Source organism: Capra hircus, chromosome 19 (assembly GCF_001704415.2).
Source record: "Capra hircus breed San Clemente chromosome 19, ASM170441v1, whole genome shotgun sequence".
Lineage (NCBI taxonomy): Eukaryota > Metazoa > Chordata > Mammalia > Artiodactyla > Bovidae > Capra > Capra hircus.
In genome coordinates this window covers 46,070,004-46,088,633 of record NC_030826.1, presented here as the reverse complement: position 1 = coordinate 46,088,633, position 18,630 = coordinate 46,070,004, and the positions used below count along the sequence as shown (strand labels likewise).

The 18,630-nt window shown below is 39.3% G+C and overlaps 1 protein-coding gene across 1 annotated transcript in view; it reads right to left on the bottom strand.

The window, feature by feature from the left end:
* The window catches only part of EFCAB13 (EF-hand calcium binding domain 13), a 110,200-nt gene that overhangs the window by 46,144 nt on the left and 45,426 nt on the right, over positions 1-18,630 (bottom strand). Inside the window, exon 9 of the mRNA XM_018064016.1 lies at positions 1,123-1,614. Coding sequence (XP_017919505.1) covers positions 1,123-1,614 — 492 coding nt within the window. The remainder of the gene's footprint in view (positions 1-1,122; positions 1,615-18,630) is intronic.

The following is an 18,630-nucleotide window of genomic DNA, read 5'->3' as shown; positions in this document are numbered from 1 at the left end:
AACCTTAACACTGTTGGTGGGAATGCAAACTAGTACAGCCACTATGGAGAACAGGGTGGAGATTCCTTAAAAAACTAGAAATAGAGCTGCCTTATGACCCAGCAATCTCACTGCTGGGCATACACACCGAGGAAACCAGAATTGAAAGAGACACATGTACCCCAATGTTCATCACAGCACTGTTTATAATAGCCAGGACATGAAAGCAAGCTAGATGTCCATCAGCAGATGAATGAATAAGAAAGCTGTGGTACATATACACAATGGAGTATTACTCAGCCATTAAAAAGAATACATTTGAATCAGTTCTAATGAGGTGGATAAAACTGGAGCCGATTATACAGAGTGAAGGAAGCCAGAAAGAAAAACACCAGTACAGTATACTAACACATATATATGGAATTTAGAAAGATGGTAACGAAACCCTGTATGCGAGACAGCAAAAGAGACACAGATATATCAAACAGTCTTTTGGACTCTGTGGGAGAGGGAGAGGGTGGGATGATTTGGGAGAATGGCATTGAAACATGTATAATATCATATAAGAAACAAATCGCCAGTCTAGGCTTGATGCAGGGTGCAGGATGCTTGGGGCTGGTGCACTGGGATGACCCAGAGGGATGGTATGGGGAGGGAGGTGGGAGAGGGGTTCAGGATTGGGAACACGTGTACATCCGTGGCGGATTCATGTTGATGTATGGCAAAACCAATACAATATTTTAAAGTAAAATAATAATAATAATAAAATAAAATAAAAACATATTAAAAAATAGAAAGAATACCTGAAGTACTATGGATATCCTAAATTTAAATTATGGAACTCTAAGCAAAAATTTCACATAGACTTCATATATACTTGGTTAAATAAATGACCAAAAAAAGCATTTCCAAAGGAAAATAGGCCCTCTACTTTATCGGGAACTTGTTCAGTTGCTAAGTCATGTCCAACTCTTTGCAACCCCACGGACTGCAGAATTGTATCCTGGGCCTGAATTCCAAAAGTGATGGTTATCCAGAGTATTGACAATTGAAATGCCTACAACTATCTAATAACTGCTTACTTCAGCTCATTTCTATAAAAACTCAAGGGCCCAGATGTTGTCTTATATATATGATACTGACCCAGAGCATTAATTGTAGTTTTTTCCTTAGACAAAACTTGTTTTAGAAGACTAGAGCTCCTTCTCACAGCTGGCTTCTGAAGTTTTGGGATACTAAAAATATCACTTTTATCCAGGGACTTTTTGAGGCCTGAAACATGCTTCAAGTCTTGTGGTTTAGACTTTGAGTCATGAATTTCAACTTTCTCTGAACTTTTCTTAAAGTTCATGCCATCCTTTGAATATGGTTCCTGGAATTCTATATATTTGCTATCAACCGCATCCTGGAATTTTCTTATTTGCAAAGTATTTTTTGGTCTTTTAAATTCATAGTCATCATTCTCACTCATAATTTTATGATTTTGGAGGCTCTTTGTATTTAACTTTTGGAATAATGATGATTCAGACAGTCCAGAAGATAAAATGCTTTTCTTCCTATACTGTGGATAGCATCCTGACACATTTGATAACTTTCTTGAAGTAGCTTCATCCGAGGCTGTTCCTTCCATAATTGCTAAGCAAAAGAAACATCCATTAATTCATTTACCTGTACAATTTGTAATGCCTTTTAAAAAACAATACTTACGTCCTCATGAAAACTTTTCAAGAAATTATCATTTGCTTAAATATATCAGATGAAGTTAATAACTAACAGAGCTGATGACCAAAAGGTTAACTATTGATTAGGTTAAATATAATCTACTGGTTTAATATAGTTAAAAACTTCCATCCAACATTATTCATAGCAACACTGAATCTAAAGCAAAAGCCTCCTGAAGTACATGATTCTCATTCCTTACTCTTTCCCAATTCAGAAAGATAATAGACTAATAAACCAATACAGACACAAATCCGTTAGTTATGAGGGTGCAGAAATATGAAGAAGTTGTAAAGGGAAATTTTTAAATATTTACAAAGTTAGAACATTTTATAAATAAAATGATACTCTCCTAAAGTAAGACAGTAAAATAATTACCCTCTTAAAAATTTGCAGCATTTGCAGGAGGTTAGTAACTTCATACATAGAATAAAATTTTTAGAAAAACATTAATATCTCAATTGGGGCTTCATTTACAAAATCCATCTCATGGCTCAGAATAGTACCTTGCATTTGAATAACACATTTAAAAATATATCAAAATACAGAATAGCCTTTTGGACTCTGTGGGAGAGAGAGAGGGTGGGATGATTTGGGAGAATGGCATTGAAATATGTATAATATCATATAAGAAACGAATCACCAGTCTAGGTTCGATGCAGGATACAGGATGCTTGGGGCTGGTGCACTGGGATGACCCAGAGAGATGGTATGGGGAGAGAGGTGGGAGGGGGGTTCAGGATTGGGAACATGTGTACACCCATGGTGGATTCATGTTGATGTATGGAAAAACCAACACAGTATTGTAAAGTAAAATAAAGTAAAATAAAAAAATAAAGTCAAAAATTCAAAAAAATTAAAATATATCAAATGTTATAACACTTGACCCTCAAAATAATTCCATGAGAGCATCAAGTTCCTATAAAACCAAAGAAAACAAAAGACTTCTAATAGAGTAGCAATACAATATTGATTATGAAGACATTTCATTTAGAGAAAAAAAAGTTTCTTAGCTTAGGGTGTATTACAATAAACAATTGAAGGAAAGTGTTTGGATTTTTAAAATTTAGAAACTTAAAATGATTTTATTATTTTTTGTAATTGACACATAACATTATATTAGTTTTATGTATAAAAAGTCTAGAAATCCTTAAAGATAAAGACATTGACCTTTAAGTGCTACCTTCTCAAAAAGGAATAGGGTAAAAAAATAAAATCTTTGACATTTCTGCTATTGGCCAAGACACCATAATAGGAACTAACTTTACCCTCCAACTTAAAGCAACTGAAAAACTGGACAAGATATGTGAAAAAGAACAATTTTCAGACATTGGACAAGAGGTAGCATAGGACAGTAATCCTTTAAAGAAGGGTAACAAATGAGCTGAGCCCTACCATTGCACTAGCTTACTGTCTGGACAGTTTCCACAGCACAGAAAAGTAAAACCTAAATAGAGCCCACTGGTCTGAATGAGTAGAGATAAGAGATTAGGAAGGCCAAAGAGGCTAGAATATGAGAGCAAAGAGAAAACAGAACTGATGAGCTCTGGAGATCAGTGAAGGGGTCTGCTTGACACTTTGGCTGAGTACTGATCTGTACATACATGAGAGAACATGACCTAATAACAAGAAAAGAATTACCAGAAAATTATAGGTAGAACAATTCCTGTATCTCATTGAGAACTAAGAATAATTTATGATCTCACCAACCAAAGCAGAAAGATCTTATAATATATGGGACATCTAGTAGAATCATCTGAAGAATGCTACCTTAGTAGTGGAGCTAAATAAGCATTAAAAGCAGCTCTGAGATCACCCTTAAAAAACTTTAGAAAACAAGCTTCCAAAGGACCAAACTGATTCCAAGTAACTCAACTGCATCAGGACAAAATCCAACACTATTTAAAGGAATGCTACAAAAGTCAGCAAATAACATAAACTTTACAATGTATAGTATCCCATCAAAATCTACTAGGCATCCAAAATAATAGGACAATATAAGCCACAATCAGCAGAAAAATCAATTGATAGAAACTGGTTCAGAAATGGAAGAGCTCATAAAACTATCACACAAATACATTAACACAGTAATTATTAGCATATTTATATATTCAAAAAAGTAGAGGAATATATTAGCAAGTTGCTTTTATTCTCTGTGTCCTTTGGCCACTTGGCCTTAGAACTGTGTAGCAGAGTGTTGTAAGTAAATCACTGTTTTCAGCTAGAGAAACAAAAATGAGAGCTCTCAGAGATTAAAGCATTGGAGAAGGAAATGGCAACCCACTCCAGTGTTCTTGCCTGGAGAATCCCAGGGACAGAGGAGCCTGGTGGGCTGCCATCTATGGGGTTGCACAGAGTCGGACACAACTGAAGTGACTTAGCAGCAGCAGCAACAGCAGCAGCAGCAGCAGAGATTAAAAAACACTAAATAGATTGTGGAGAGGGAGTAGCTCAGGAAAATGATCTCATAAAGCTGCTTATAAACTCCTGCACTCACCCCTGATCTGCATGTGCATGAATTTGGCCCTAAACAATGCACCATAACTCTGAGAACTAAACTTCAGGATAGACCACTACACAGGTTCCACTTTGGCTCTGGATGACACACAGATTTGAACAGCACTGCAAAGGCTATGAAAAACAAACTGATACTGAAACTGAAAAACACAGAAAATTAATTGAAATTTGTGGCCTAAACCAAATTGAGTCAAATTCCTGCCAAAACAAGATTTCAACATTTTCCATAGAATTTCCACAGAATTTTAGACCCACAGTCTCACAACTTAATCTTCAAAATGTCCAGAATGTAATTCAAAACCACTTCACATGTGAAGAACAAAGAAAATCTCAGTTTGCATGGGAAAAGACAAGCAACTGATGTCAAGACCAAGTTGAAAAAGACGTTGAAATTGCCTTCTAAAAACTTTCAAGCAAGGAGCTCCCAGGTAGTCCAGGGGTTAAGAATCTGCCTTGCAATGCAGGGGACACAGGTTCAATCCCTGAGAACTAAGATCCCACATACATCAGAGCAACTAAGCCCGGGCACCACAACTATTGAGCCTAAGCCTCATAATTAGAGAGCCCATGCACCACAATGAAAGATCCTGCATGATGCAACGAAGTTCCTGCATGCTGCAACCAAGACCCAACACAGTCAAATAAATAAATAAACTTCTAAGCATCTATTCTGAAAATGCTTCAAATTACAGTGGAAAAAAAAAAAACCACTCAAAATAGAAAGAAAGTCTCAGAAAACAAAAGATATAAAGAAGAACCAAATTTGGAAATGTAGAACTTAAAAATATAAAAATTAAAGTAAAAAAAATTAATCAGATAGGTTCAACAACATAATGGAGGTGTCAGAGGGATAGTTTATGAAACTGAAGACACATTAATTGAAATTATTCAATTTAAACAGGTAGAGGTAAATAAGAATGAAAACAAAATTAACAAAGTGTCAAGGATCTGTGGGACAACATCAAAGAGGGCTAACATTTGTGTCTTTGTAGTCTCAAGAAGACAGGGGAGAAAATGTGGTGCAGAACAAATATTTGAAGTTACAATGACAAAAGATTGCAACTTTGGCAAGAGAGATCCAAGAAGCTCAGTGAACCCCAACAGGATAAACTCAAAAAAACACACTCCCAATGCATGACAATCAAATGGCTAAAAACTAAAGAAAAAAGAAAGTATCCTGAAAGCCTCTTGATGAAAGTGAAAGAGGAAAGTGAAAAAGTTGGCTTAAAACTCAACATTCAGAAATCAAAGATCATGGCATCCAGTCCCATCACTTCATGGTAAATAGATGGGGAAACAATGGAAACAGTGACAGACTTTATTTTCTTGGGCTCCAAAATCACTGCAGCTGGTGATTGCAGCCATGAAATTAAAAGACGCTTGTTTCTTGGAAGAAAAGTTATGACCAACTTAGACAGCAAGTTAAAAAGCAGGGACGTTACTTTGCCAACAAAGGTCTGTCTAGTCAAAGCTATGGTTTTCCCAGTAGTTAAGTATGGATGTGAGAGTTGGACTATAAAGAAAGCTGAGCACCGAAGAATTGATGCTTTTGAACTGTGGTATTGGAAAAGACTCTTGAGAGTCCCTTGGACTGCAAGGAGATCCAACCAGTCCATCCTAAAGGAAATCAGTCCTGAATATTCATTGGAAGGACTGATGCTGAAGCTGAAACTCCAATACTTTGGCCACCTGATGAAAGAACTGACTCATTGGAAAAGACCCTGATGCTGGGAAAGATTGAAGATGAGAGGAGAAGGGGACAACAGAGGATGAGATGGTTGGATGGCATCACCGACTCGATGGACATGAGTTTGAGTAAGCTCCAGGAGTTGGTGGACAGGGAAGTCTGGCAGGCTGCAGTCCATGGGGTTGCAAAGAGTCGGACACGACTGAGGGACTGAATTGATTCAGTTCAGTCGCTCAGTCGTGTCCGACTCTTTGTGACCCCATGAATCGCAGCATGCCAGGCCTCCAAACTGAAGGTTAAATATGTGTGTTATAATCCTTAGAATAATTACTGAAATACGTAGACATATGGTGAAAAAATATATAGGTAAATTTTTTAAGAATTTTTTAAAAACTTCCAAAAAAGAAGGTAGAAAAGGTTGAAAAGAGAGGAAAAAATAGAAAAGAAATAACATGGTTACCTATATCTGATATAATTAATCACATTAAGTAAAAATGACCTACTCTAATTAAAAAACAGGAATTATAAGAATGAATATAAAAGCATCACCCAATTCTACGGGGTTTCTCTGATAGCTTTCTCTGTAGGTAAAGAATCCACCTACAATGTAGGAGACCCCAGCTCAATTCCTGCATCAGGAAGATCTGCTGGAGAAGGGATAGACTACCCACTCCAATATTCTTGGACTTCCCTTGTGGCTCAGATGGTAAAGAATTCACTTACAATGTGGGAGACCTGGATTTAATCCCTGGGTTGGGAAGATTCCCTGGAGAAGTGAAAGATTACCCACTCCAGTATTCTGGCCTGGAGAATTCCATGGACTGTATAGTCCATGGGGTTGCAAAGAGTCAGACACGACTGAGCAACTTTCACAGTCACATTCACCCAACTCTACATGGTTTACAAAATACCTGAAATATGAGGACAGTTGTTGTTGATAGTCACTAAGTCTTGTCTGACTCTTTTGTAACCCCATGGACTAAAGACTGCCAGGCTCCTCTGTCCATAGGATTTCCAGCAAAGATATTGGAGTGGGTTGCCATTTTTTTCTCCAGGGGATGTTCCCGATCCAGGGATCAAACTCACAGCTCCTGCTTAGTAGGTGGATTCTTTACCACTGAGCCACCTGGGAAGCCCAGATATGATGATATAAGAAGGTAAAAAGAAAAGGATAGAAAATCTATACATGTAAACACTAATTAAAGAAAGCTGAAGTAGTTTTATTAATATTTTAAAAAGTAAATTGCAGAGCAAAGAAAATTACCATTGATTACATACACATTACATAATGATAAAAGAGCCACTTTGCCAAGAAGATACAACTATCCTAAATGTGAATGAAATTAACAGAGCTTCAAGATGCATGAATCAAAGCCCAACAAAAATGAAAGGAGAAACAGACAAATCCACAATTATATATTTCAATACTATTCTTCTTTCACAGTAATAGGACTAACAGAAAATCAGCAAAGATTCAGAAAAAAATTATAAATGATGAGAATCATGCATGGGAGTGGGTATGTAATTGTCAGTAATATCTATGCAGGAAAAGAAAAATAAATGTAAAACTTGTATACCAGAGGCAAAATTAGAATTCAAAATAAACTTTGAAACTTTCAGGTAATGATGGCAAATTGAACAGCTTTCAAAAATCCCATTAAAATTATTCTTAAAATATCATAAATCCATAAGAAGGAGAATAGGAAAAGAAACAACTGCATGAACTTAGTAAATAGGAAAAGGCTGAATTCTAAGCCAGAAGGAAAAAGCCAACAACCCAATTCATAACACAAAACCTCCAAAGGCTCATAAATTAGCAGGGAATGGCACCCCACTCCAGCACTCTTGCCTGGAAAATCCCATGGACGGAGGAGCCTGGTAGACTGCAGTCCATGGGGTCGCGAAGAGTTGGGCACGACTGAGCGACTTCACTTTCACTTACTTTCATGCATTGGAGAAGGAAATGGCAGACCACTCCAGTATTCTTGCCTGGAGAATCCCAGGGACAGAGGAGCCTAGTGGGCTGCCATCTATGGGGTCACACAGAGTCGGACACAACTGAAGCGACTTAGCAGCAGTAGTAGTTACTTCCAAAAGTGAAGGAAAGAGTAAAACTGGAAATAAAGGATTGTTTAAAAGTCTGTTTAAGCAGTAATCAGATATCTAGATAACCTTCACAGTTCAGTTCACTCGCTCAATCGTGTCCGACTCTTTGCGACCCCATGAATTGCAGCATGCCAGGCCTCCCTGTCCATCACCATCTCCCGGAGTTCACTCAGACTCACGTCCATCGAGTCCGTGATGCCATCCAGCCATCTCATCCCCGGTCGTCCCCTTCTCCTCCTGCCCCCAATCCCTCCCAGCATCAGAGTCTTTTCCAATGAGTCAACTCTTCGCATCAGGTGGCCAAAGTACTGGAACTTCAGCTTTAGCATCATTCCTTCCAAAGAAATCCCAGGGCTGATCTCCTTCAGAATGGACTGGTTGGATCTCCTTGCGGTCCAACGGGCTCTCAAGAGTCTTCTCCAACACCACAGTTCAAACGCATCAATTCTTCAGCACTCAGCCTTCTTCACAGTCCAACTCTAACATCCATACATGACCACTGGAAAAACCATAGCCTTGACTAGAAAGACCTTAGTCGGCAAAGTAATGTCTCTGCTTTTGAATATACTATCTAGGTTGGTCATAACTTTTCTTCCAAGGAGTAAGTGTCTTTTAATTTCATGGCTGCAGTCATTATCTGCAGCGATTTTGGAGCCCCCAAAAATAAAGTCTGACACTGTTCTACTGCTTCCCCATCTATTTGCCATGAAGTGATGGGACCAGATGCCGTGATCTTCGTTTTCTGAAAGTTGAGCTTTAAGCCAACTTTTTCACTCTCCTCTTTCACTTTCATCAAGAGGCTTTTTAGCTCCTCTTCACTTTCTGCCATAAGGGTGGTGTCATCTGCATATCTGAGGTTATTGATATTTCTCCCAGCAATCTTGATTCCAGCTTGTGTTTCTTTCAGTCCAGCGTTTCTCATGATGTACTCTGCATATCAGTTAAATAAGCAGGGTGACAATATACAGCCTTGATGTACTCCTTTTCCTATTTGGAAACAGTCTGTTGTTCCATGTCCAGTTCCATGTCCATCTAACTGTTGCTTCCTGACCTGCATACAGATTTCTTAGGAGGCAGGTTAGGTGGTCTGGTATTCCCATCTCTTTCAGAATTTTCCACAGTTTATTGTGATCCACACAGTCAAAGGCTTTGGCATAGTCAATAAAACAGAAATAGATGTTTTTCTGGAACTCTCTTGCTTTTTCCATGATCCAGAGGATGTTGGCAATTTGATCTCTGGTTTCTCTGCCTTTTCTAAAACCAGCTTGAACATCAGGGAGTTCATGGTTCACATATTGCTGAAGTCTGGCTTGGAGAATTTTGAGCATTACTTTACTAGCATGTGAGATGAGTGCAATTGTACGGTAGTTTCAGCATTCTTTTGTATTGCCTTTCTTTGGGGTTGGAATGAAAACTGACCTTTTCCAGTCCTATGCCACTGCTGAGTTTTCCAAACTTGCTGGCATATTGAGTGCAGCACTTTCACAGCATCATCTTTCAGGATTTGAAAGAGCTCAACTGGAATTCCATCACCTCCACTAGCTTTGTTTGTAGTGATGCTTTCTAAGGCCCACTTGACTTCACATTCCAAGATGTCTGGCTCTAGATTAGTGATCACATCATGATTATCTGGGTCGTGAAAATCTTTTTTGTACAGTTCTTCCATGTATTCTTGCCACCTCTTCTTAATATCTTCTGCTTCTGTTAGGTCCAGACCATTTCTGTCCTTTATCAAGCCCATTTTTGCATGAAATGTTCCCTTGGTATCTCTAATTTTCTTGAAGAGATCTCTAGTCTTTCCCATTCTGTTGTTTTCCTCTATTTCTTTGCATTGATCACTGAAGAAGGCTTTCTTATCTCTTCTTGCTGTTCTTTGGAACTCTGCATTCAGATGCTTATATCTTCCCTTTTCTCCTTTGCTTTTTGCCTTTCTTCTTTTAGCAGCTATTTGTAAGGCCTCCCCAGACAGCCATTTTGCTTTTTTGCATTTCTTTTCCATGGGGATGTTCTTGATCCCTGTCTCCTGTACAATGTCACAAACCTCCATCCATAGTTCATCAGGCACTCTATCTATCAGATCTAGACCCTTAAATCTATTTCTCACTTCCACTGTATAATCATAAGGGATTTGATTTAGGTCATACCTGAAAGGTCTAGCGGTTTTCCCTACTTTCTTCAATTTAAGTCTGAATTTGGCAATAAGGAGTTCATGGTCTGAGCCACAGTCAGCTCCCGGTCTTGTTTTTGACGACTGTATAGAGCTTCTCCATCTTTGGCTGCAAAGAATATAATCAGTCTTATTTAGGTGTTCACCATCTGGTGATGTCCATGTGTAGAGTCTTTTGCATAGGAACCTGGAATGTCAGGTTCATGAATCAAGGCAAATTGGAAGTGGTCAAACAGGAGATGGCAAGGGTGAACGTCAACATTCTAGGAATCAGCAAACTAAAATGGACTGGAATGGGTGAATTTAACTCAGATGACCATTACACCTACTACTGCGGGCAGGAATCCCTCAGAAGAAATGGAGTAGCCATCATGGTCAACAAAAGAGTCCGAACTGCAGTACTTGGATGCAATCTCAAAAACGACAGAATGATCTCTGTTCGTCTCCAAGGCAAACCATTCAATATCACAGTTAACCAAATCTATGCCCCAACCAGTAACACTGAAGAAACTGAAGTTGAATGGTTTTATGAAGACCTTCAAGATCTTTTAGAATTAACACCCAAAAAAGATGTCCTTTTCACTATAGGGGACTGGAATGCAAAAGTAGGAAGTCAAGAAACACTTGGAGTAACAGGCAAATTTGGCCTTGGAATGCGGAATGAAGCAGGGCAAAGATTAATAGAGTTTTGCCAAGAAAATGCACTGGTCATAGCAAACACCCTCTTCCAACAACACAAGATAACCTTCACACAGCCATATATTTTCTCATGGCCATGTACTGATCTTCTCCCCTTCTAGCAGAAGACTAACAATACACCAGAGAGGGTTAAACACAAAGTCTCTGGGTTAGGGAATACAAAACATAGAAGAGAATAATGGTATTATCTGGATAATGAAAAGGGAGGGTTACATGACAATTACCACTGAATAAAGAGAACTCCAGTTCTTTTGTCTCATTAAACACCTGAAACTCTGGCAAGATAACTTACAGCCTCCAAGAAGGAAACTAGAAGCTGCTTCTTTGAAAACACTGACCATCTTGAAAGGAAAAACACCCTAAAGATGGTGATGTCAAGGGTCTTCGAGGCAATATTCCAGCCAGATTGCCTATAGCATGATGCCCTGACCTCAGCAGTATTAGCATTTGGGGACACACGATTCCTCACTTTTGCCTGGGAAATCCCATGGACGGAGAAGCCTGGTAGGCTACAGTCGACGGGGTTGCAAAGAGTAGGACACGACTGAGCAACTTCACTTCACTTCAATTCCTTATTAAGAGGGAGAGAAGGGGATATCTAGAAGTGTGTGTAGGGACTTCCCTGAAGGTCCAGTGGACTTTGAAGACTTTGGAAGACTCTGAACTTCCAAAGCAGGGGGCATGGGTTCGATTGCTGATCAGGGAACTAGGATCCCACATGCCACACAACCAAAAAAAAAAAAACTGATTACATGAATTCTATAGGAGTTTTGCAAAAACTCCTGTATATCCTGGCTCCTCCCTTATCTCTTTGGAATAGTCCCTCAGTGCTTTCTGAGAGGTTGTATCCCAGGCTTAAGTCCTCATTAATGCTACCCAATAAAATACAATTCTCAACCCTAGGTTGTGCTTTTTTTTTTTTTAAGTCAACAAAAGCACCCCTGGCCTCTAATCACTTAATGCCAGTAACACATGTTTTAATGACCAAAAAGCATCTCCACATGTTGCCAAATGTTCCTGTGGGAGACTGATAACCAAAATCACTTCTGGTTAAGAACCACTACTCTAGAGTGTTCAGTCCATAGTCAACTAGTTCCACTCCCAGTTTCAAAGTTTCCAAACAGCTTTTGAGTTCATTATTCTCAAACATAAGCAGACAACCAAAGATCACCAGACATTTGGAGAATGCCTCTGAAATGAAGGCCAAATAAGAGAAAAATAACTTGGAGAAAACACTATGAATGAAAAAGAAAAAATTTTAAACATCATCCTTAGCACAACAGAAGATATTATGTTCATGGAACAATAGGAATATCCATGTAACAAGAAGATGTTAAAAGAATATACTTTCAGAAGGGAAAAAAAAATTGTTGGAAATCTTGAAAAGTACAAATTTAAGCCTAAACACATGGGTTGGAAGATAAAGTTAAGTACATCTCACCAAAAAATGACAGAGAAAAAGGTTTTTTTTGTTTGTTTGTTTGTTTTTAAAAAGAGGAGAATCCATTCAGGATGTCAAGTATCCAAGTAATAAATGTTTCAGAGAGGAAAGGAAATCATCAACAAATTGCTTAAATTTCCCAGAATCACATTATACTGTACTCAACACAATTGTTGCCAAAACAATCTATTTCAAGGCACATAATCATGAAATTTCAGAACACTATTCTATAAAAAAGAAACTATTCTGTATTCTTCCAATGAATTTTTTTCAAAGAAAAAAATCAGTTACATAGAAAAAGTCAGGAATCAAAAGAATTGTGGATTTGACAGCAACACTGAAAACTGGAAAACAGAAAAATTCTAAGGAAATTTATTTCCAACCTAGAATTCTATACTTAAACTGCCAATCAAACATGAGTACAGAATCTGATACGGGGAAAGAAGTGAAAAATTCTTCTTCCAGAATGTTAATGAAGAGAGAGTCCAGGAATATAACTACACATAAAATGTTCAGTTCAGTTCAGTCACTCAGTCTTGTCCGACTCTTTGCAATCCCATGGACTGCAGCATGCCAGGCTTCCCTGTCTATCAGCAACTCCTGGAGCTTGCTCAGACTCATGTCCATCAAGTCCATGATGCCACACAACAATCTCATTCTCTATTGTCCCCTTCCCCTCCCACCTTCAATTTTTTTTTTCAATTTATTTTTCTTTCTTTTTATTTTTACTTTATTTTACTATACAATACTGTATAGGTTTTACCATACATTGACATGAATCCAGCATGGGTGTATATGCGTTCCCAAACATGAACCCCTCTCCCACCTCCCTCCCCATAACATCTCTCTGGGTCATCACCATGCACCAGCCCCAAGCATGCTGTATCCTGCGTCAGACATAGACTGGCGATTCGATTCTTACATGATAGTATACATGTTACAATGCCATTCTCCCAAATCATCCCACCCTCTCCCTCTCCCTCTGAGTCCAAAAGTCCATTATACACATCTGTGTCTTTTTTGCTGTCTTGCATACAAGGTTGTCATTGCCATCTTTCTAAATTCCATATATATGTGTTAGTATACTGTATTGGTGTTTTTCTTTCTGGCTTACTTCACTCTGTATAATTGGCTCCAGTTTCATCCATCTCATCAGAACTGATTCAAATGTATTCTTTTTAATGGCTGAGTAATACTCCATTGTGTATATGTACCACAGCTTTCTTATCCATTCATCTGCTGATGGACATCTAGGTTGTTTCCATGTCCTGGCTATTATAAACAGTGCTGTGATGAACATTGGGGTACATGCGTCTCTTTCAATTCTGGTTTCCTCGCCACCTTCAATTTTTCCCAGCATCAGGGTCTTTTCCAATGAGTCAGTGCTTTGCATCAGGTGATCAAGTACTGGAGCTTCAGTTTCAGCATTGGTTCTTCCAATGAATATTCAGGACTAATTTCCTTTAGGATGGACTGGTTGGATCTCCTTGCAGTCCAAGGGACTCTCAAGAGTCTTCTCCAACACCACAGTTCAAAAGCATCAACTCTTCGGCGCTCAGCTTTCTTCACAGTCCAACTCTCACATCCATACATGACTACTAGAAAAACCATAGCTTTGACTAGATGGACCATTGTCAGCAAAGTAATGTCTCTGCTTTTTAATATGCTGTCTAGGTTGGTCATAGCTTTTCTTTGAAGGAAAAAGCATCTTTTAATTTCATGGCTGCAGTCACCACCTACAGTAATTTTGAAGCCCAAGAAAATAAAGTCTGTCACTGTTTCCCCATTTATTTGCCATGAAGTAGTGGGACAAGATGCCATGATCTTCATTTTTTGAATGCTGAGTTTTAAGTCAACTTTTTCAGTGTCATCTTTCACTTTCATCAAGAGGCTTTTTAGTTCCTCTTCACTTTCTGCCATAAGGATGGTGTCATCTGCATATCTAATGTTATTGATATTTCTCCCGGCAATCTTGATTCCACCTTGTGGTTCATCCAACCCAGCACTTAGCACGATGTATTCTGCATATAAGTTAAATAAGCAGGGTGACAATATACAGCCTTGACGTACTCCTTTCCCGAATTGGAACCAGTCTCTTATTCCATGTTCAGTTCTAACTGTTGCTTCTTGACCTGTATACAGATTTCTCAAGAGGCAGGTAAGGTGGTCTGGTAATCCCATCTCTTTCAGAATTTTCCAGAGTTTACTGTGATCCACACAGTCAAAGGCTTTGGCATAGTCAATAAAGCAGAAATAGATGTTTTTCTGGAACTCTCTTGCTTTTTTGATGATCCAGTGGATGTTGGCAATTTGATCTCTTGTTCCTCTGCCTCTTCTAAATCCAGCTTGAACATCTGGAAGTTCTCAGTTCATGTACTGTTGAAGCCTTGCTTGGAGAATTTTCAGCATTACTTTGCTACTGTGTGAGATGAGTGCAATTGTGAGGTAGTTAGAACATTCTTTGGCATTGCCTTTCTTTGGGATTGGAATGAAAACGGACCTTTTCCAGTCCTGTGGCCACTGCTGAGTTTTCCAAATTTGCTGACATACTGAGTGCAGCACTTTAACAGCATCATCTATTAGGATTTGAAATAGCTCAGCTAAGCTGGAATGCCATCACCTTCACTAGTTTTGTTCATGGTGATGCTTCCTAAGGCCCACCTGACTTTGCACTCCAGGCTGTCTGGGTCTAGATGAATAATTGCCTGTCAATGGTTATCTGGGTTATGAAGATCTTTTTTGCATAGTTCTTCTGTGTATTCTTGCCTCCTCTTCTTAATAGGTCCAGGAAGAGTAGGTGGATGTGATGTAGACAGGGAAAATGAAACAGAACTAAATTCTTCTTTTCAATAGTAAAACCAAATGAGGCTCTGTGGGACCCCAGGCATGGAAGTCCTTGTGTCCCCAGTTTCTCACAGGCAAAACTCCAGCCTCCATGACCTACCCTGAAACCTAGACAGTGTATTAAAAAGCAGAGACATTACTTTGCTGACAAAGGTCTGTATAGTCTAAGCTATGATTTTTCCAGTAATCATATACAGATGTGAGAGCCAGGGATAAAAAAGGCTGAGTGCCAAAGAATTGATGCCTTCAAACTGTGATGCTGGAAAAGACTCTCGAGAGTCTCTTGGACAGCAAGGAGATCCAACCAGTCAATCCTAAAGAAAATCAACCTTGAATATTCATTGGAAGAACTGATCCTGAAGCTGAAGCTCCAATACTTAGTCACCTGATGCAAAGCACTGACTCATTGGAAAAGACCCTGATGCTGGGAAAGACTGAAGACAGGAGGAGAAGGGGACAACAGAGGATGAGACTGTTGGATGGCATCATGGACTTGATGGACATGAGTTTGAGCAAACTCTGGAAGGTGGTGAAGGACATGGAAGCCTGGTATGCTGCAGTTCACGGGGTTGCAAAGAGTTGGACATGACTGAGTGACTGAGCAACAACAATTAAGGGAGAAGCATCCAAGTAACTATCAGAGGCAAGACTAAAGGGATCATAGAAACTAATCAAGATTAGGAGACCAGCCATCTGAGACAAGGTTAAGGGAGTGCAAGCCCTGGTGGTTTTTGTTGCTCAGTCACTAAGTCCAGACCTCCCTGGACTTAGAGAGTTTGAGAGTTTGCTCAAACTCATGTCCATTGAGTCAGTGATGCCATCCAACCATCTCATCCTCTGTCATCCCCTTCTCCTCCTGCCTTCAATCTTTGCCAGCATCAGGGCGTTTTCCAATGAGTTGGCTCTGCATCAGGTGGCCAAAGTATTAGAACTTCAGCTTCACCATCAGTCTGTCCAATGAATATTCAGGACTGATTTCCTTTAAGACTGACTGGTTTGATCTCCTTGCTGTCCAAGGGACTCTCAAGAGTCTTCTCCAGCACCACAATTTGAAAGCATCTATGGCAACCCACTCCAGTACTCTTGCCTGGAGAATCCCATGGAGGGAGGAGCCTGGTGGGCTACAGTCCATGGGGTCGCAAAGAGTCGGACCCGACTGAGTGACTTCACTTTCACTTTCACTATACACACCATAATTTTTTCAGAGACCCTACTCTTGGACCATTATTATAAAAGCCCTGACCACACTCCCCTGGGTTGGGACACAGTTTTTCAGGACAGGAGTCCACTGTGTTCCCCTTTGCCTGACAAATCAATAAAGCTATTCTTTTCTACTTCACCCAGAACTCTGTTATTGAGATTCAATCCAGCATGGGTGCAGAGAAGCCAAGCTTTCAGCATCAATAGTAGGAAGTTTACTTTGTCTACCTAAAATTTTAGAAATTATCAAGTAGCAATATAAACAGGCTATTTTCAGTCATGAAGATAAATATCAAGTAATCAGCTAAAATATTTGAAATTTTTGCCTCTGGAGAAGCTGAGAGGAGGATTAGGCAAGAGGCTGCTTTTTTTCTTTTTCTAACAAGCTTTATAGAGCTATATAATCCTTAAAATTATGTACATAGATAATCTTGATCAAATGACATTTGGACAAATGAGACAAAGAGTAAAGAATGACGATGTATTTGATGCCTTTGAACTGTGGCATTGGAGAAGACTCTTGAGAGTCCCTTGGACTGCAAGGAGATCCAACCAGTCCATCCTAAAAGAGATCAGTCCTGGGTGTTCATTAGAGGGACTGATGTTGAAGCTAGCCACCTGATGTGAAGAGCTGACTCATTTGAAAATATCCTGATGCTGGGAAAGATTGAGGGCGGGAAGAGAAGGGGACGACAGAGGATGAGATGGTTGGATAGCATCACCGACACAATGGACATGGGTTTGGGTGGACTCTGGGAGTTGGTGATGGACAGGGAGGCCTAGCATACTGCGGTTCATGGGGTCGTGAAGAGTCGGACACGACTGAGCGACTGAACTGAACAGGAAAACACCAAAAACAATGCACTTAATGAAGAAAAACTAAACAATGTGTGATAGAGAAAAACATACTATGGTTTTTTAAACAGTCACTGTCAAGATGTCAGAATGACCACAGATTGCAAATTAAATGTTCCCTTATTTTTTTAGTGTTACTACTTTGTTTTAAAGTTGACTATGTTACAAAATATTAAGAGAAAGATAAAAACAGAAAAATTATGAGATTGTAATATTATATAATTATGTGAAAGTGTTAGTCATGCAGTTGTGTCCAACCCTTTGTGACCCCATGGATTGTAGCCCACCAGGCTCCTCTGTCCACGGAATTCTTCAAGCAAGAATAGAATGGGTAGCCAATTTCTTCTCCAGGGGATCTTCCTGACCCAGGGATTGAACCTGGGTCTCCTGCCTTGCAAGCAGATTCTTTATCATCTGAGCCATCAGGGAATATAACTATAATATTGATTATTAGGTATATTCAGGGTACTATATTAAATTTTTATCTCTCTGATTTAAGAGAGTAAAGAGTTTATTTTTTTTAATGTATCAGATGTTTTATTTATTATTATTTTTTTTAATTTTAAAATCTTTAATTCTTACATGCGTTCCCAAACATGAACCCCCCTCCCACCTCCCTCCCCACAACTTCTCTCTGGGTAATCCCCATGCAACAGCCCCAAGCATGCTGCACCCTACGTCAGACATGGACTGGCGATTCAATTCTTACATGATAGTATACCTGTTAGAATTCCCATTCTCCCAAATCATCCCACCCTCTCCCTCTCCCTCTGAGTCCAAAAGTCCGTTATACACATCTGTGTCTTTTTTCCTGTCTTGCATACAGGGTCGTCATTGCCATCTTCCTAAATTCCATATATATGTGTTAGTATACTGTATTGGTGTTTTTCTTTCTGGCTTACTTCACTCTGTATAATTGGCTCCAGTTTCATCTATCTCATCAGAACTGATTCAAATGAATTCTTTTTAACGGCTGAGTAATACTCCATTGTGTATATGTACCACAGCTTTCTTATCCATTCATCTGCTGATGGACATCTAGGTTGTTTCCATGTCCTGGCTATTATACACAGTGCTGCGATGAACATTGGGGTACATGTGTCTCTTTCAATTCTGGTTTCCTCGGTGTGTATGCCCAGAAGTGGGATTGCTGGGTCATAAGGCAGCTCTATTTGCAATTTTTTAAGGAATCTCCACCCTGTTCTCCATAGTGGCTGTACTAGTTTGCATTCCCACCAACAGTGTAGGAGGGTTCCCTTTTCTCCACACCCTCTCCAGCATTTATTGCTTGCAGATTTTTGGATCGCAGCCATTCTGACTGGTGTGAAGTGGTACCTCATTGTGGTTTTGATTTGCATTTCTCTAATAATGAGTGATGTTGAGCATCTTTTCATGTGTTTGTTAGCCATCCGTATG